We start from the raw sequence: 19,479 nt of genomic DNA, 5'->3' as shown, positions 1-19,479 counted from the left end.
ATCCTGGTAAGGGAAATCTGGGTTTGGTGGTTTCTGGAAGGAGGCTGATTTGGTACTGGATGGGTCCCTGAGTGTTCGCCCACTGTATTTATTTATTTGTATTTGTGTAACACCAAATAAAGAGCTGGGGAAGGGATTTAAAAGAAATATATCTGTAAGAAGGATATGTTGGAAAGTGTGACAGGATTGCTTTGATTAATTACTGTGTGCAAATGAAAGAAGCGTGGGAGCAGCAGGATTAGCAGGGGGAGAATGGGACTGTCACAGACCTTCCTAGTTCCCCCTTTGCCTCTGGTGCACACCCAGTATTCCCAAGGACCCGGTGTTAATGTGGCTCCCATCTGCCAGCACTTCCCTTCTTGAGGACAAATTGGTTCCCTCTGGCTGCTGCTGTGCTAGTATAAAAACAGACCCATCTGGGAGGCTATTGCGAGACCCCATTGGGATTTTGTTCCTACCCTGGGACTGCAAAGTTGGCATGAATCCAACGCAAGCAATAGGAAATTAAAAATACTAAAACACCCAGTGTGGGGAAAATGAGTGAGTAGCCCAGGATGGCCAGAGCAAATAATTCTAATTTAATTCCTACAGCAGGACTCGTGGCATGGCAGTGGGCAGAATCTTAGGAAGTTGTCAGGGTTGATTGTTTCCAGCTGTCCTGTGTCCTCTGTGGGTTTAGCTGCCCTGGTCCTGCAGGGAGGAAAAGTGAGGAATTTCCTTTCCTTTGGAGAGGAAAAGCGCTGGACAGACTCTGCTTGGGCTGCGGGCAGGTGCTGACGGTGTGCGTGCATCCAAGGCTGCTCCAGGACTTTGGTTTGCTTCCCATATCCATCCCATCCCATGATGGATGGATGGATGGATGGATGTGGGATGCAAGGCGAGCACTCCAGATCTACACCGGTACAAAGGCTGCAGGACCGGGCCGTGCTGGCACCCACAGGAGGCCCGGACCGGGTGTGGGCCAGTATCCAACGCTCCGAGGACAGTGCCCGCTCCTGAACGGGGGCGAGGGGCTGAGAGGGGCAGAAGCGGCCCCGGAGGCTCCCTCCACTTCGGGAGTTCCTTCAGCCCGGGGCCTTTCCCGGTCTCCGGACCCGCGGGCCTCGCTGCCCGTTCGTCACCCGGGGCCGCCCTGTCACCTCCCACCGAGACCGGGTTCCGAGCCCTGCCTCTCCCGCTTCCCGCTCCGCGGTCCAGCCCGGTTCTCCCGTTCCCCCGCTGCCCCCGGGCCCGGTTCTCCCGTTCCCCCGCTGCTCACACCCGGTTCTCTCCCGGTTGCCACCGCCCCTTTCCCCGGAAGTTCAGCGGATCTCACACCATGGCGGACCCGGAAGCGGCGCCAGGCGGCGGCGGCCGGGCGGGAGCCTGAGCCCCGGTGCCCCCGGGACCCCCCGGCACCCCCCGCGACTCCCGGACACAGGTAAGGGCCGCACAGCTCGCTCCCCCCCCCCGGAGCTCGGGGCTTCCTCCCTCTCGGCCCGATCCCTCCGTGGGCGAGGGCCGCGGGGTCGGGCCGTGGGGTTCGGTGGGGACGCGGCCCCGGCCGGGCCTGTCCCGGGAGCGGTCGGTCGGTGCCACGGGGAGTATGGGGGCTGTGGGGCTCGGGCCGGGCCCGGAGCAGCCTGTGGAGACAGCAGCCGCGGCCCCGTTCCCCCTGCGCTTCAGCCGTCCGTGTCCCCCACGCGTGTCCGTCCCGTGTGTGGAGCGGGGCCGGGGGGGCTCGGCGGGGACCGCTCGGGGCTGTGCCGGCACCGGCAGCGCGTCTGCCTCGGAGGGAGCCGGAGATGCTGCGGAGCCTCTGTAACCGCGATCCCAGCAAAGTCCAGACCCTTCCAACTCTGTCCGAGCCGGGACCGGACTGGGAATTGCCTCGGCACAGCCGGGGTGGCCACAGCCAGCGACCCCTCGTGTTTCTGACTCCCTCTTCAGCTGCTTTTCCACTGAGTGCTGTGAAAACTGCACAGCGAGCAAATAATCATGGGATGGTTTGGGTTGGAAGGACCTCAAAGCTAATTATGTTCCACCCCCTGCCATGGGCAGGGACACCTTCCACTGTCCCAAGGTGCTCCAAAACCTGTCCAGCCTGGCCTTGGACACTACCAAGGATCCAGGGGCAGCCACAGCTTCTCTGGGCACCCTGTGCCAGAACTTCACCATCCTTACAGGGAAAGGTTTCCTAATAACTGATCCAAACTTCCTCTCTGTCAATATGGAGCCATGAATCCGTCACGCACCGAGCTTCTACTGTGGTGTAGCCTGTACTGGCCCAATTCAGAGCCTCTGCAATATGGAACCAGTGCTGTCAGACCATTAACTGGGCTGGTACCAGAGACTTCAGCTTATTAAATACTAGTGCCAGGTCTAAAACTCCTCAGAGTAACTGTAAATTCCAGTGTAAGGACTGTGGCTCACCCTTAGCAGGCTCGATTTACAGTAAAAATGAGATGGGCTGGGCAGGGCAGGTCCTGCAGGTTCAGCACTGGCATCCCAAAGCTGGGATCCAAACCCCTAGAGGGTTTTCTGGTCCATGCACTGGTCCTGGGGTGAGTCTGGAGCACAGGAAGGTGTTGGCTGTGGCCAGCTGTGCCTCTTTCGGGCTGTTTAAGCTGCACATCATTGTCATGTCATCAGAGCATTGAGCTCGTCTTGAGCCATGTGGAAATGGCTGAACCAAGAGCAGCTGGTGGTGGGAATGTTTAAGTGGAAAATGATGTGTTAATACTGTTGCTGTGGGGTTGGGAGTGCTGTGTGTCCCGTGCAGCACTGCCAGGTTTTGCAGAGCTCCATAAGCTGCCAGCTGGAGCCTATGGAAGCCTGAGCTCTGTTATCTCTGCCAAAAGCTCTTTACTTGATGGGGGTCTGTTTGTTTGATGTTTACACCCTCATTTTCCTAAAATAAGTCTGTATCTGTCTCGTTCAAATGTTGCTGGGAGGTCTCTGCACAGGAGCAAACTGCACTGTGACTTGTCACCAGGAGAGTCTGGCTCCCTCAGGGATCCTTCAGGAAAGCCTTCCATACCTAACTGAGGTTTCTACTCTCCTGAGACTTTTTTTTTTCTGTTTAAAACTTAAAACTCTTAAGTCTTTTATGGTTATGTGATCGAGGTCTGTACAAGTGTGGGTGTGATCCAGGTGAATACACACCTCTCACGGAGCAGGTGCGTGTTGAGTCTGCCTTAAGGCTGCCCTGATCCATAGGGAAGTTGGCTTTGATGTCCTGAAGTGGTTTTTCCACCGTGAGTGGCTGCGTGTGAAACAGAACGTTGGGACCTGCTCAGGTCCAGAGGGCTTCTCCCAAGTATCTCTTGGGAGAGAAACTGGGGAAAAAAAGTGTAAAGAATTTGGGACCTGCATTTTCTTTGCTTCTGACCTTGCTTAGCCAAGTTCTTTGTGGAAGGAGAGCAGCCCCAGTGCTCCCAGTGCCCTGTTCAGGCTTTGCCTCATGATGGGGAGTGTCCAAATCCCTGTTTTTGGGAATGTTCCATGTACCTGGTATCTGAGCCACAGCCTCAGCCCTAGCTCTGCCTTGCAGGGATGTGTTTGTGGTTTGGGAATGTTGGTGCTGGATGTGTGAGGGTGATGCAGGGTGGATTTACAAGGAACATGCCTAATTCCTTGGCAGAGCATGGATGATGTCAGGGGAGACATTTGTGCCCTGTCCAGAAATAGTTCTGTGTGTTCTCCCAGGTGGAAAAGGAGGGACAGGTGGAATCTTCCTGTGGGGGTCAGTTAAAATTTTCTCCTAAAGGGGACTTTTCCTTCCAAAAAGCTGTATTTTATTGGTTTTCCCCTATATGGGCTGAGTGTCAGATGAGGAGCAGCAAGTAGTGCTTGAAGGATCAAGCTCTTCCTTTTCCTCATAGAAACTTTGCTGTCCTTGGAGGGCAGGTTTGTTCTTTTGCCTGCACTGCCACAGCTCTTTCAAGAATCTCTGGAATTACCCAGATTTTTCTTCCCTTTCCTTACAGACTAATTCCCACAGTTAATTGGCAGCATGGATTGTTCCACACTGCAGCTCTGCATTGACTTGTGGTGCCCAGGTGATGCCGAGATTTGCCCTGGAGCCTGGCAGTGCCATGCTCAGCTCCAGGGCTGCAATGCTTGTGTCCCAGGAGCCTTTTCCATGCTCAAAGCATTCAGGAGATCAGGGTGGTTCAAAGTGCTGGCATAGGATGCCCCAAAGCAATTCGGTTTTCATCACCCATAATACGTGTTTTCCTCTCTGGTGTTCTCCTTTGCGTTGGTGATGGGACTGAGTCCTATTCCCATCTGCTTGTTTGGTATAAACTTCCCAAAAATACATCAAGGAGAAGCATGAATGAGGAACTTGAAGGTGCCTGGGTACTTGAGATGCAAAACTGGGTGTCCAGGGTTCCGTGGTGTTGAGTTCCTATTTCTTTGGGGCCGTTACATCCTGTTTTTATCCCGCAGAATTCCCTCCAGCTGCAGCTCCGATGGGTGCCCACGCTGGGGACTCATGAGTGGGTAGAGCAGGGTGGGGACACTTTGGAGCTCCAGCTGTGCTCCGTGGGGATGGACAGGGTGAGGGGAACTGATCCCCGAGCAGGAGGAAGAACAGGATCACATTCCCAAGGTGTTTTTGTTGTTTCCAGTGCGTGGTAGTTCATGATCGACAGGTTTAGCTCTGTCTGCTCCAGGCATGTCTGTGGGTTTTTTGGCTGTCTTCCTTTCACAGAGACAATCTAAAATACACCAACAAAGGCTGGAACACAACAGGAGGAAGTGCTGGCTGCGTTTACTGGGCTGTTTTCACCTCTCCTGGTTGCAGTTATCAGTGATCCGAGCCCTCACCCCCAGCTCTGTCCATCCTGGTTACAGCACAGCAGTTCTTTGTGTGTTCCCAATTGGAATTTTCCTGCTGGAGTGCTGGTCTGAGAAATGCCTAAAGCTCAAGCTGTTAAAAGCCAAAAATTGTGCTCTGTAACCTCTAGACATGATGAATTCCAGAGGAATTCCAGACTGGAGCTTCCCCATAGCCCCTGTGCTGACAGCAAACCTTTAAGCAAACTGTTCAGAATATTGAAACCTTCCTGGAGCTCAGTGATAGGATGAAATTACGCAGGGGCTTCGTCATCCTGTGCAGGGAGCTGCTTTCACTTTCAAACCTGGGTTGCCTAGCCAGGAAGGAAAATGTCTGATGGGATTTTCAGTGTTGTGTCCTCCCTGTGGATCTGGGGGATCGCTGCTCTTCCGTGAGAAGAAAACGTGTCTGAAGTGGTTGAAGTTGGGAACGGTCTCTGTGTGCTGGGCTTTCCTCTCCCAGCCCTCTCCCAACACGAGTGCTGGGACCAGGAGGGATTTGCCGTAACAGCGGAAGCTGCTGCTTGGTCGGAGTATGTTTGGTAAGAGAAGTGCTGGAAAAAACACTTTAAAAGTTTGCTGTAGTGGTTCCCTCAAATGTGTGGGCCTCTGTGTTATCAGTGTTTACTGTCACAGCAGCAGGATGGGATGTGGAAGTGGAAGCACTTTGGAACTTGCTGATTTTTATGGTTTTCTGTGATGTGATTGCCTGCAGGATGGCGGGATAAGCACAAACTGAGGGCTCTTCCCACTTCTCTGTTCTCGTGCTGGGTGTTGTCCTGCTGTCCTCAGGCTCATGCAAGTCTCTGACTCTGGATTTAGCGAGTTTTTAATTTATATTTTTCTTGGAATTTGAGAGTGTAAGCTGGACAGCAGCCCCTGGCACTGGAGCATGAGCACAGAGTGAGAGCTGTGCCAGCCCCCAAGTTCATCACCAGGAGCTCATTTGGCAGGTGCAGGTTGGATTTTGGGGTGTCCAGTAAGTGCTGGTGCCATTCTCCTGGGGTAAGGAGTTTCCTCAGCATCCTGCAGGATTGAGGTGAGGCTGGAATGGTGCCAGCTCTACAGTGGTCTCTTAGTGCCTCTTTCCCCCCCTGTTCTCAATGCTTGGATGTATTTTGCACTTGCACTACAGTCCCCCACAAACCAAGGCCCAGATCATTCCAGCTTTCTTGCTAAGCAGTTTTCCTTCATTTTGCCAGTGGGGTGTGATCTGTTGTGCAGTTTTTCTAGGGAACTGGTGCTGCTTTGAGGGCAGCCACTGCTCTGCAGGGTCCACAAGTGAGATCTGGTGGTGAGCTAATGCAGAGCAGGCATGGAGAGATACTGATATTGATTTTACCCTTCCAAAGTTCCTTTGGATATGTAAGTAAAACTGTATATTTGCTATGGGTCTTATGGGAATCACTGTTGCTGATTTCCTCTCAAAAGCTGCTGCAAGTAGGGGAAAGAAAAAAAAAAAAGAAAAGCAGCAAAACTCCTGAAATCTGGTGTAAAGAAGAGTCACAGGGTTTTACAGACACCACAGCAATTGGTAACATTGACCCTGAGATCAACAAATCTCAGTCCTGCTTGGGTACAGCCGAGCAGGAGTTGAAGAGAATCTTGAATCTTTGCAAAATAGAAAAGGGAAACTTCTTCCCTACCAAAAAACCAAAACCCAAATAATCCCTTTGGGAGCTCTACACAGCATTCCATAGGTGGGATGTGAATATTGAACTCTGCTTTTCACACAGACGGTCCTTGACACATGAGGGCTTTACCTGTGACTCCACCACGGAATCACTGTCTGGGCTGGGGGGGGTCCTGGCTGGTCCCTGTGGGCACTGCAGCCCCCACACAAGCCCTGCCCAGAGGGCACTGCTGGCACAGCTGTGGTACCACGGGAAGGCAGAAAGAGTCACTTTAATTTCACTTTCCATTGCAAATGCCGCAGTCATTTTGTCCACAGCAAGGTCACTTATTTTTAAAGGGCTTTCGGAGTCAGAAATGGCTTTTTAAAAATATCCTTTGTAGCAAATAGTGTCTCCTGAATGATCATAGGTGGCACTTTTAAATTACAGCTTTGGTCTGTGCTCTGTAATGTTGTGTGTGGCTGGATTGCTCCATCCAAAGGTTTTGACCATTTTGATTTACTCAGCTTCTAGGGAGGGTCAGGGAAGGCAGGAAGGGGCAAAAAAAGGTTCAGCAGAGGTCAAGACATCGTGGATTCTTTTCTCTGCTCCTTTGGTTGTATAGGTTGCTTTCACCTTCTCATTTTTATTTTAGTCCATTAAATCCAGTTGTAAATTGGTTTCCTGTGGGATTATGGAGAATTTAGAAGAAAATTAATCAGTTTGGAGGTTTTCACTGAGTAGCTGCACTGGAGGCAGGGTGTTACTGTGGGGTTAATCCTGCCAGGACAATGCTCCTGTGTTGGATCCCCTTTTGCTGGCAAAAGGGAAAGGGCCAGAAGCTGATAAATTCAGGAATTTGTAACCTAAATACTATTAATTTCAAAAGAGTAACAAGGTATTGTTGGGTTTGACTGGTGTGGGAAAAGTCTTAGTGCACAGCAACATCTGTCTTGGAACTGGGGAGACCCCAGTGTGCCACGGGCTGGGAGATGAGGGTTCACTGCTGGCTCAGCAGTGTCCCACCTCCAGAGCATATTTTCAGGAGAACAAGTGATTTAGGGGAGTTGATTACCATGAGTTTACACACGAGTGCAGAGTCTTCTTGTACATTAGATAAGGAAATTCCTCAGGCTGAGCCCAGCTCTGTGTGCAGCAACCTGGGTGATTGATCTGGGGGACCTGTGGGGCTCCTGTGGTGTGAAAGGTAGGAGAGGTGTGTTCCAGTTCCAACCTGGGTGAATTCCAGGTGTGGTGGTAATGGAGAGCTCTGTTTCCCATAAAACCCTCTCTTTTCTGAAGAGGCAACAGCATTTCGAAGGCTGGTGGTTGTTTGCTCATCTCTCAGCTATGTTTAAGCTTACGAGTGTTGTTTTTTTTCTTGTTTTTTTTTTTTCCCCCACCTCCCTTTTCACAAACCTAAACATGCCCTTTCTTTCCCAACCCAGGACATGGTGCAGGGTGAAGAGCACAGATAAAGACGTTCCCACCACTCACTCCACAGCCTGTCCCACCCTCCCAAGGACTCCATGAGGCAGGACACGGGCTGATGCCCTCAGCTCACCCTGCCATGGATGGGGGGAACAGCTTCCCACAGCACCAGCAGCCGGGCGATGCCATCCACAGCATCCCTGGCCTCCACTCCCAGCTCGCCGTGCCAGACATGGAGGTGAGGCCCTGCAGATCCTGGGGAAGGGGAGGCTGTGCCCAGGAGGGGTTTGGGCAGAGGAGTCTGGTGTGGTAGATGCTGGGAGTCCTGGTCCATGCTTACATCAGCGATTTTCAGACTTCCCAGGCAGCTGTGCTGGATCAATCAGAGGGGTTGAGGTTGAAGTGAGGAGGGAAAAGCAGGGTTGTGATTAAAACAAAGCCTCTCTGAAAGATTCTGGGTGCCAGCTCCTTGAGGAAGGACTGAAAAGACTGAGAGAATCTGCCCAGGATTGCAGACCTTGTTCCTACCCCAGCACATCTCTCTGCCAGACGTGTGAATCTGTGCCCGGGTCCAGCTATACCTGTTTCCAGAGCAGCAGAGATAAATAAATTTTATTTGTCCTGATACAGCTGCTAAAACCAGGCCAGGTCCCTGATGCATTTGTCCAGCAGGGAAAAAAGCAAACCCTGTCCTAAAATAGCTGATGTGTTCCTGGAGTTTTCTCTTTCTGTTTCAAGCTCTGGAATGTGTCACATGCAGGGACACAGGTTCAAGCAAGGCCTGAGTTCCTGTTGCTTCACATACGAGGTTTCATTGCTTTGGGCACAAAAAGAACAGATTAAAGGTTGCTCTGGAGCTAAGGAGATACTGTGTTCTCTCCCTGATTTTATTGGTGTGAGCTGAGCTAAGAGCTTCCCGTTAATTGGAGACGGTTCAGGGTAGTGGGAAGACAAAAGGCACAGAAGGACATTTTTGGGTGTGACCTCTGTCAACCAATTTCAATTTATTGGGTTGGTGCTGACATCCCACAGAGACTGAATCATGGAATCATGGAGTCATTGAGGTTGGAAAAGACCTTCAAGGTCATTAAGTTCAATCTGTGACTGATCCCCACCTTGTCACCACACCAGAGCATTGAGTGCTACATCCAGTCCTTCCTTGGACACCTCCAGGGATGGGGACTGCACCACCTCCCTGAGCAGCCCCTGCCAATGCCTGACCACCCTTTTCCACGAAGACATTCCTCCTGATGTCCAATCTGAGCACCTCTTGGCACAGCTTGATGCCATTTCCTCTTGTCCCTTCAGATTGAAAGGGCTGGGGAAGGGCACTGACCCTGGTGACCATCCGGGGACAGTGGTAGAGGAGTAGGTCCCAAAGCTGAAACTGGAGTCCTGCCCAAGAGACAAGGAGCCACCTCTGCCTCTGGGAAACCCTGAAGGAGGGAAGCCACGGGCCTGGCCTGGGATCTGCAGCCCCAGGGAACAGTTCCAGGTCTCTACTGCTCTAACTTGTGCCTTCTGCTTGCAGAATTCCATGCTGGCCGCCGATTCATGGAGTACCTGCTACTCAGTGTCTTTCCCAACCTCATCTTTCCCAAGTGAAAACCAGTGAGTGTTGTTCTTTGTCTAATCCCCTCTGCTCTTGCACACCCTGTGATTCAACTGTTTCTTTACTGCTTTCCATGTTTATATTTTTTCACAATCTGATTGGGAATTAATTGCATCATTCACTGATCTTGTGGCATTTCAGACACTGATGCAGCTTGGAAACAGCAGCAAACACTTTTTGTTTTTAAAAATGAGAAAAAACCCTTTGTTTTCTGGTAAACCTGGAGGCTGCAATAAGGGAGTAGCAGCCTTGGTTTAGCCTAGATATTTAACACTAATGGAATTCTTAACAGATCTGACTGAGCAAACACAGTGGGCAGTCTCTAGCTGTGCACAGATGTGGAGGAAGGTGTTACCCATACCAGGTGTCAGGTTTTGGGTGAAGTTAAAATCCTTTGCCATATCACTGGAGCTGACTGACACTAAAAGCTGTGTCATGTTTGTACTGAAAAGCGTTGTTTTCCAGTTTCCCTCTTTACAATGAACCTCCATCCTGGATCACAAGGTGGGATATGACAAATGTTTGGACAACATAAAGTGGCCTTTTGCCATCACTGAGTGACTTGGATGGGGACTCTGGTGGGGCTGGGGGTTTGGAGGCTGATCCATGGCTTCTTTGGTCTCTGTGAATCCAGGGAGTGGCATGGATACACAGGATGTGTTCTTTATCTAGGTCAGAGGTGGGAGGAAGGAGAATTGAAAGAAGGAGAATTTGACATCCTGAACTAACAACTGTGTTCCAAGTGCCTGCAATTAAACTGGGGATTTAACGTAACCTCCCTCCTAAAGAGATTTTGGCATCTTCATGGTGGGATCCCTCCCTGTGAAGGTTTGAGTTGCAAGGAGATGGGAGCAGTGAGGACCAGCCCCTCTGTCAGGTGGATGAGGAGACTCACGTCCCTGTGTTGGTTCTGCTGCCCTGGTGGCCCTGGTCCCCTCTGGCCACAGCAGCAGTGGATGGACAGGGCAGTTCCCCATGAGAGCATACCAGGAGCTGTCCCACAGGTGCTGAGAGAGCTGGGCTGTGCCAGCTCTTCCCCACAGGAGAACAGGAGACTTCTCAGATCCATTCAGGCCCTTTGCTCTTGGCCAGCCTGGCTGATTGGAAGGGGCTGTGCTTTTTGAGCAGGATTCCTGTAAATTACACGTTGTGAATCCTCTGGAGAGCTATAACAGAATTTCTGTTTTGCTGCATTGAACCACAAGATTAGATTGTGTTTATCTATTGCATTGGGTTTTTTGTTTTTTATTTTATTTTTTTTTTTCTTGACCATTTATTCTGGTTTTGCCCCTCATTCTCTTCCTGTTTGGTGCCGCTCGTATCAGCAATGTCGGGAACGTTGCAGCCCAATCCTGCAAGGACATGCCTGTGTCTGACACAAACCTGGACTTGCTGCCTTTGCTGGAGTTACTTCTGGAAATGAGGCCCATTGTAGTAATGATTTGCTAGGGAATGATTTAGCCAAGGCTGCACCTTTAGCTTCCTGTTCTTCATACCCCAGAAGCTGTAAAAAATCACCTTTCAGGTGAGATTTTCCTTATCTGCGTTTCACATAAAAAAAAAAAAAAAAAGTCTGTGCTTTTTGTATTTGAAAATGGCACTGACTCTGTTTTAGGTGGATTTAGAGTGAGGGGGTTACAGATAGGAATCCTGGAGGGAATGGAAACATTGAAAAGTGGGATTTTAAAGGCAGTTGTAATTGTAGCCCATGCAGTAACACAGAAGAATGCATCTGGCATTAGAGGTGGTGCACGTTTTTCTTCAGAATCCTTGCAGAGAAATCTCATTTGCAAGTGGCTGTGTTTGGACAGGGCTTATTCTTATAGCAACACCTTTATCCTGAAGCAGGTTTTTCCTGTTTCCTTTCAGGAGTTCACTTTCATGCTAGGGAATTTCTTTAGAAGACCCCAAACATGGCCTCTTGGGTTTAGATTTTCTTAACTTGACAAATGTCAACAGTGTATTAAACCTCCCTGAAAGAGCCAGGGAGGTTCAGGGCTCTGAGGAGCAGCAGTTCAGCTCTTTTCTGAGGAAATTATCCCTGCAAAGCTCAGCTTCCCGTGCTGCTGGAGGCTCAGCACATTCCTGGCTGGGGGGGATCTGGGGCAGCCCAGTTGTGCTGTTGAGGATATGGTGTCACACAGCTGCAGCAAAGCTTTGTCCCCAGTTTCCAAAACACACAACCCCTTTTCTTGCTGTTTTTCTGCCATTTTCCACCTCTGCATGGAGCATTGCTTGCTGAAATAGTAAAGCAGGCTCTGAAAAACATGGATTGCTGTCTGATGAGGAGGGAAAGTGTTAGGCTGGTGCTGAGGCAGCCCGTGGCCTCTCAGCTCTCCTTGATCTTCCAGTGGCTTGGGATGTGAAGTTTGTGTCTCTGAGTGGAGGACAGAGGATGGAGCCTGGCCAAAAACACAGGAGAGGTCTCAGAGAGCTGGCACTGTGGGCCCAGAAGATTTTTGGGTCACGGATGAGCAGCTGGAATGCAGCAGAATTGCAACGGAGCATTCCTCTTCAGTTGGCTGGTATGATGAAACCAGCATAAATTTCCTTTCTGGAACAGTTTTGGGTTGTCCAGTGACCCCCTTCAGCCTCTGAGGGAAACTGCTGACCCACAGTAGCTTCCATGGAGCAGTTTGCCAGGAGCTAAGCCCTGGAGAGGCTGAGCAGGTGGGGAGAGGGCAGTTTGCTGGGAGCTGTGTTCACACCTTGGCTGTGACAGGGTCACTGACCTGATTCTTCCACTTAAAGCATTTTTGTCCCAGTTTAATTCAAGCAAACTTGTCAATGGCTCTGTGCCAGCCCTGCAAATGAGGGGGCACAGCTTTGAATTCTGACTCAAGGGCAGGTGAAGCCCAGCTCCAAAGGTACTGAAGGGATTTGGGGGCTTTCCAAGGAGGATCTCAGAGCGGTGCCTGCAACTGCTGTGGGCTGTCCCTGCAAACTGCAGGAAGCAATTGCATCTCCCATGGACAGACTGGAAGACCAAGACTAAGGTTAACAAAATACTAACCAGAGCTGTTCATTCCACAGCAGGCCAGGGAGGTTGGAGCTCTCTTGGTCTCCTTCTCATTACCTTGACTGACCCTTGTCCAGGCCACAAAGTGCCAGAGGAACAGGAGTTGGTGTTCACTTTTCCAGTAAAAACAGTTTTCCTATTCCTTGGTTAGTTCCTTGATGCTGGCCAAGCTGTGTCCTCGTGTGAGAGACAGCAAGACCACAGTGGCCTCGACTTGAAAGCCTTTTAAACCAGCCTCTTCCTGTGTGGAATTACATTCATTCCCAGAATTTATGCCCAGATTTTAATTTCCTTGGATGGATTACAAAGAGCTGACAGTCAGGGCTGGACTGTGGGAGCTGGGATGTGCAGGTGTGTTCACACAGGGTCTCAGGTGTCTCTGCAGCAGGTAAAGCCATGGCAGCACAGAAAAGAAGGAGAAAAAAGGAAGGGAGGAAGGAGCTGTTAATTTTTGATGATTTTATTTTTGGTGATGGGAAACAAGCAGGAGCTGTTAATTTTTGAGGATAGTATCTTTAATGATGGGAAACGAGCAGCAAAAATGTATTTACCAGAGGAGATAACTGTGTTTGCACATAAATCCACATGTAAATGTTCACCGGGTGTATTAACGAGCTGCTGGCCACACATGGCACCTTAATTGCTTAATAATCCTTTGGCAGCTTGGCATTCCCAGCTCCCGGGCAGGAGTTCTGTTCAAACTCTGTTTCTCCCTCCCCCAGGACCCTATTCAAGTTTCTGGCTGTGAGTTCTTTGGGTATGGGAGAGAACTTCCAGGTCCAGCTCCCCACAAAAGGAAACCATCCAGGAAGAGTGGATGTCCCCGTGGTGGCAATTGCCCAAAGCAGGAGCACGGCCCCTTACAGGAAGAATTAGGAAGCACATTCCTTGCTCCTGCAAGAGAGGGAAATGGGCTTGTACAAACCAGGAGGTGGCGTGGAGCAGAGGCTGCTCTTGGGCAGGAGGAAGGAAATTGGGCTGCTCTAGTGCAGTTTTTTTGCCCCTGGATGCCCAGAGGAAGCAGATGCCTGGCACAGGGAACAGGAGGAAGCTGGCATGGCCCTGCCCAGGAGGAAAAGGCAGGATCTTTGCTTTGTTCCCTTGTTAGCTGGGCAAAGATCTTGCCTTTGAACTCACACCAGTCACATCCCTTGTTCCTCTCTCTGGGTAACAGTTCTCTCTGTGTTTCCCAGTCTCCAGCCCTTCCATTCTCACCTGACTTTGGGGTCTGTGAGTGGCGAACCCACTATACAGGTGTGTTAACAGGGGTGTTTCCCTGTCAGAGTTGGCTTGTGGGGGTGTTTTGGGGGTTTTGTGACCCAGACTGTTATTCAGGTGTGATGTTTCCCTGCACCTCTTGTCCTTATATGGTGTGACTGGCAGGTACCACACCCATTACGCTGGGACGTCCCAGGGCTTCATTCTGCTTTGTCATCAGGGCTGAGATATTGGGTACTGGGGACCAGTATTATCTACTAAATCCTTCCTGGTTTACACAGATTGCTAAGAATTATATTCTTAATTCAGCATTCCTACACTGCTAAGTTTGGGAAGCGGGATAGAATTGGCAGAGATATTATTTTGCTCTCTCTTCTGGATAATATCCAATAATACCTTTCTCCTGTATGTGACATCCTGAAGTTTCAGTTTCACTGCTGCCAGAGGCTGAAGTGACCTGAGAAGTGCTGGGGACTGACAGGGAGTAACTTCTTCTCCCATTTCCTTACAGGCAATATTTTAACCCCCCTCAGGATTTTTATATGGATTCTACCAGCAGACCACATTTCTTGGATACAGACTATGCAACTGTGGACCCCACTGACTTCTTACCAAAAAATGGGGGTTTTCCTCAGGTAGGTGCAGAATTCCTGATGTCTTTGGGGGAAAATGGTGCTTTGGGGTGCTAGGGGTTGTTTTTCAGTATTACATTATTGAGGGAAAATGAAGAGATGGGTGATAAATTTGTCCAGTCCCAGAGAGGATTGTGTGCACCAGGAATTAGAAATGTGTCCATGGTTTGTTAGGAGCTTCTCTGTGGTAAAACTGCTTCAGTTAAAGGTGTGTTTGGCATAAACAGTGGCAGTGCTGGGAGTGGTCCTGGCTGCAGGAGGGTCTCAGAGTGTGAATTGAACAGACTATTCAGTTATCTCCCTCTCAAAATGCTCTTACGCTTCACATTCTTCCTCACTAGTTACAAGTGGTGGATTCCTGAATAGTGAATATTTAGGGATTACATCAACTCAGTGCACAGCATTCCAAGAGTGGTGCCAGGTCAGTTTTTGCAGCACTGAAGTGTGGGAGCAATGACCAGTGACCCTGAGTTGCTCGGTGTCTCTGGGGTTCCAGAGCTCCCTCACCTCAGGCATCTCTCTGGGTGAGAAGGAGCCCTTTCCATGGAGGTTTTGGAATGTTGCACTGGCTTTTGGCAACGTCTTATGGTAAGATTTGTCAGTAAAAACTGCAAGTAGTTGATATGACAGATCTGACTTGGGAATAAAGAAGGGATGAGCTATATCCTTTCTAGGAATTAATACAGACATTGGTGTCTGCTGGTATATGTGTTAATTCCCCATTCGTTGTGTTTTTGGTTTCTTGGTGTGGCTAAAGAGTGGTTTTGTCCCTTCTTGGGGCTCTGATTTCTGCAGGTTTGGATGTGCAGGTGCTGGGGTTTTGTGCTTTTTGAGGTAGCCACTGGTGTGGCTCCCTGTCCCTCACATCAGGGACCCACCTGGGCAGCTACTGGTCAGGGTTTTCTGGCAGGATTAAACCAGATAAATAATTGAATCACAGAAACATTGATCTCTGCCTCCTGCAGAATTAATTGTGGGAGGAATGAGGCAGAAAGGTGATCTCATCAACTTGTGAGACCATTTACTGGGCTGCAGTGGGAAGGAGAGAGGGGTCCCTGCCCATAGGTTTCACCTCCAGGTCTGGTGGGGCTTGGTTGATGGCTTCAACGGGAAAAGGGCTTAATTATTTCTTTAACTTATGTATATTCTAGTATCTTGGTGGTCAGTCAGCTTCCTTCCCTGCTGCATCACAGAAATTGATCTCAGCCAGCTTGGAGGAACGGATTTTTTTGGAGTTCTCTGTGAAAGGAGATGCTTTGTGTTGGCTGGGTGAGAAAACAGCAGGAGGCTCTGAGACAAAGCAGGTGTGGATGATCTCACATAATTCCCAGAGCAAGAAATAATTCTTGAGCTCCTCTTATCCTTTGGGAGAGGAAGCCATGGGTGGGACTGTGGTGATTTTAAGCAAATGGGGTTTTGTTTGGACTCTTTCTTTCTGCAGTGAGACTGCACCCATTGCAGCGTGCCTGCAGGTGTTCTGCCTTCAGGATGGACACAGCAAAGTGTCCTCTGAACCTAACACAGCCAAAACAGTTCCTTCACAGGGGTGTTGTACCACCAGGTAGTGCCATGTGCTCCCATGAGGAGCAGGGCAGCTTTATGGTACTCTCCTGTCCTGTTCCATGGTTTGTCTGTGAGCCCATGCTCTGGTCCCTGGAGATTCCACAGGTAACAGGGCAATGATGTGTCCCCCTGTGTGTGCTGAAACTGAGGAACAGTGGATCAGGCTTTGTTAGAGCTCTGTTTTCCAAGCTGAGGTTCCCTGCTGGAGTTGGTACCTCTGAGGGCTGGAGCTCCCTAGAGCCAAGGGACAGCACTTGATTATTTCACCTGTGGGGCTGTCTCTGGAAAAGGAATTTCAGGCTCCAGTCATCCTCTAACAGCTCATTCTGCAGCATGGAACCAGGTCAGTGTTTTTGAGCACTCAGCTTTGGACTTCTGACCACCCTGCACAGTCTCTGCTGGTGCTCACTCGGATTTGGATGCCCCAGGGGTCTCTGAGCCATCAGGCATTGCTCATCCAGAGAAAAGCTCACAGGAGTCAGAGTTGGAGCCTGGCTCTGGTAGAGCAGCAGGTCCTGAACTAGAGACAGTGGTATCAGTCTGGAGCCATCTGGGAGTGTCTGGAGCTTTTCCAGCCCTTTCTTCAGCAATGTTTTCCACTTTACTGATTTCTCATTGTCCCAGACGCCAAATTGTTAAATATTAACATTTGTCTTGGGGAGCTGAAGCATGCCATCCAGGAGGGGTGAGAGCAGCTGGGTGGTTCCATCTTTCAAGGTGGCTATATAGGAAAGTACCTGTCTTTTCCAAACTTTCCTGCTGCCATGGTAGGAGCGGCAAGGGCTGGTCCAACTGTGCCAGACTGAGCAGTGGAGCCCAAGAGGCAACATGAGGAGTCTGCTGCAGATACTGGTAAGAGATTCCTGATCCAATCTGTGGTCCTTGGGCAGGCAAAATGGATCAGGTGCTTGTGTGAGGACTTGTGTTGCCTCCACACACGGATAGAGGCTGTTCTCTTGGCTTTGCTCTTGTAGTAGAATCCAGAATTTTGAGGAATAATGAAGAAGGATTTGAAAGGTCTAAAGAGGAAATGATTGAGGCATTCGTGTAGCAAACCCTTTTTGTTGGCGGCAGTGATTGTCCATGTGCCATAGGGTTTGGAGAGTGGGAGTTCTTTGCTTTTTCCTCTGGCATTGGCATTTCCCCATCTCATCCTTCCATGTTTTCTTTTGAGAGTCCTGGTCCTGCAGAGTGCAAAGGTTTTCCTGACCTGGGGGTGCTGAGAGTTGGAATTGCCACATTTTCTAATGGCTCTGGGATTGTCTCTGTAGTTGAACCATTCACCTTGCTGATCAGGGAAGGTGCTTCTCTGTATGGCCAGAACAGCCTGATGTGAACTTGAACTTGTTTCCTCCACAATATTCTTGTGTTCTGGCTTGCTCCTGGGTGATTCATCCTTGCCGATCTGTTGGCATTTTTTATATAAACAAGTGGCTTGAGCGGAGGTTCAGAAAATAGTTCTGGGAGGCCACGTTGGGTCTGACAGCATTTCTGGTCTTGGGAACTGTTGTCTTCTGCCAAAGTCTCATCCCAACCACATGGTGCCATCTCCTTTTGGAAAAGTCTACGGATTGCCCACGTGTCCTTACAAATCACAGTCCTGAGAGAAGCTGGGTTTGGTTTCTGTTGCTTCTCTCCCTTCCTGCTGGTTATTCCTGCAGTCCCAGGTGCTGCTGAGTTGGGATCTGGCACTTGTGGGCAGCAGTTCTGCAAAGTCACTGTGGCCGTGGTGGTGATGTGACACTGATGGTGAGAGCTGTTAATTGCCATATAATAAATCATTAAATCCAGGAGGGTTTAACTTATCCTCTGGCCTGTGTTGTCCCTGTGAGCTGTGTCTGTCCCCAGAGCCTTACAGAGTCAAAGCATCCTGCTCTAAGAGAGCATTCCTGCCATGTCATATCTGCTGCTCTTGGCCACCACAGATTTTTCTTTACCTCACTGCCCTGGTCAGTTTAGAATCATTTGAAACACAGATTCTGGCCTGATTCCTCTGAGCTCTCAGTTATCTCTGATGGTCTTTGCTGACAGTCTGTGTTCCCTTTGCCTAATTTTGTGTGACTTGTGGCTGTAGAACAAGATTTTGCTGAACATACAGAAATCTCTGCTGGCTTCATGTGCTCTGAGGTCCACTGAGAAATAAATCTGGGAGGGGGAGCAGCTGCAGGGGAAGGGGAACAGCTCCAGGGGAAGGTAGAGCTGGGGACATGGTGGGTGTGCAGATCCTCCTTCTCCCCTCAGTGAAGCAGTTCTGGGTGTAAATGCTTTGGGAGGAACTCTTGTCTCCTTCTTAAAACATGGGTGGTGCTTGGGCTGGAGGGAGGAGGTCATGCCTGATGGATTTATCCTGTGGGCCAGGAGGAATTGGCTGCCCCTGGGCAGAGTCACCTTCAGTAAAGATGCAGTTACAACCTTGTTTGATCTGCTGTGCTGGATGGGGGCTCCTGACCACACATGTTAATCATAAACCAGCCCTCTCCTCACCACCAGCCCCTTGCAATCTACTGTTAATCTTTCTTGTTCAAATGGAATGAGAAATTAACCTGCTCTTAAAACAAGTATTAATTTTTAGAAGTGCTGCAGTACATGGAGCTGTGGTGATTTAGGAGAAATCAATGCAACAGTTATTAAATTATAGAGAACACTTGGTTGTGGCTGAAACAAAGAGTTTCCTGGAATAAGAAACGTCCTGGAACTTCTGTTGCTGTCCTGGACTTATGTCTACAGGGAGCACAGACATTAAAATCCATTTGCAGGCAGTTACCTGGCTCTTGGCCTTGGGTGAACAAGTGGCTTTGCATGCTCGTGTCTTTGTTTCTGCACTGCAGGTTTGGGGTTTGGGCTGATGTAATAATGCTTTATAACCCCTCTGGGTGAGATACCTGACACTTCCTGCAGGCCTGGGGTAAGGAAAGTGAAAGCTGTGGTTTAACAACTCACTGTACACTGACCAAAGGCTTGGGGTGCTCCAACTGAGGCCAATCCTCCCATGAGGAGGGGAGGAATAATTCAGGTTTTGAGGTATAATTTGTTGTTAGTGGATTGCAGGAGTCCCCTCAGATGCCTGTGGCCCTGGGGAAAGGGATAAAAGAGCCTGGAGGGCTCAGATATCCCCTCCCTCTCCCATCCATTCCAGTCTTGATATTTTCATGTGTGTGGCTGCCTCCAAGCATCAGTGTCCACTCTGGGCAGCAGGGATAGAGATCTGCCTTCTGAAGTTCTTGGCAGGCACTATTCCCTGCCTCCTCTCTTCCCAAAGCCAACAAAAGTGGGAAAAGCCAGTCTGAAACTCTCAGTGCTCTTAAAAGTTCTAGTAATAGAATCCAATAGCAGACCATGGGGACGTGGTTGAAATTAGATGCTTTAATTCAAAGCAGAGTTGGTCTGAGTCAGGGGGTGCAGAAGGTTCCCCAGCACAGCAACTCCCTGGGCTTGGTTGGAAGGGGATAAGTCAGGTGTGAGTGCTGGAATAATCCTGCTTTCCTTGTCCCTGTCTGTCAGCACGCATGTTCTTGGGTGAATTGTGGGGAGGAGGATTGCCTCTCCCCTTGGGCAGGCTGGGAACATTCC

General features: G+C 49.9%; 1 protein-coding gene across 2 annotated transcripts in view; it reads left to right on the top strand.

Annotated features, from left to right (window-relative positions):
- Positions 1–1,269: 1,269 nt before the first annotated feature.
- SBNO2 (strawberry notch homolog 2) overlaps positions 1,270–19,479 on the top strand; it is a 46,909-nt gene continuing 28,699 nt past the window's right edge. Inside the window, exons 1-4 of one of the 2 annotated variants that reach the window (XM_062510250.1) lie at positions 1,270–1,420; positions 7,883–8,103; positions 9,397–9,476; positions 14,226–14,349. In XM_062510250.1, the coding sequence (XP_062366234.1) occupies positions 7,984–8,103; positions 9,397–9,476; positions 14,226–14,349 (324 nt within the window). In that variant the 5' untranslated portion in view covers positions 1,270–1,420; positions 7,883–7,983. Of the gene's footprint in view, positions 1,421–7,559; positions 8,104–9,396; positions 9,477–14,225; positions 14,350–19,479 lie in introns of those variants that run through there. The other variant, XM_062510249.1, reaches the window with a different exon arrangement.

The sequence above is a fragment of the Cinclus cinclus genome, chromosome 28 (assembly GCF_963662255.1).
Source record: "Cinclus cinclus chromosome 28, bCinCin1.1, whole genome shotgun sequence".
Taxonomy (NCBI): domain Eukaryota; kingdom Metazoa; phylum Chordata; class Aves; order Passeriformes; family Cinclidae; genus Cinclus; species Cinclus cinclus.
Note: the sequence above shows the minus strand (reverse complement) of the source record. Positions and strands in the feature narration are given on the sequence as shown.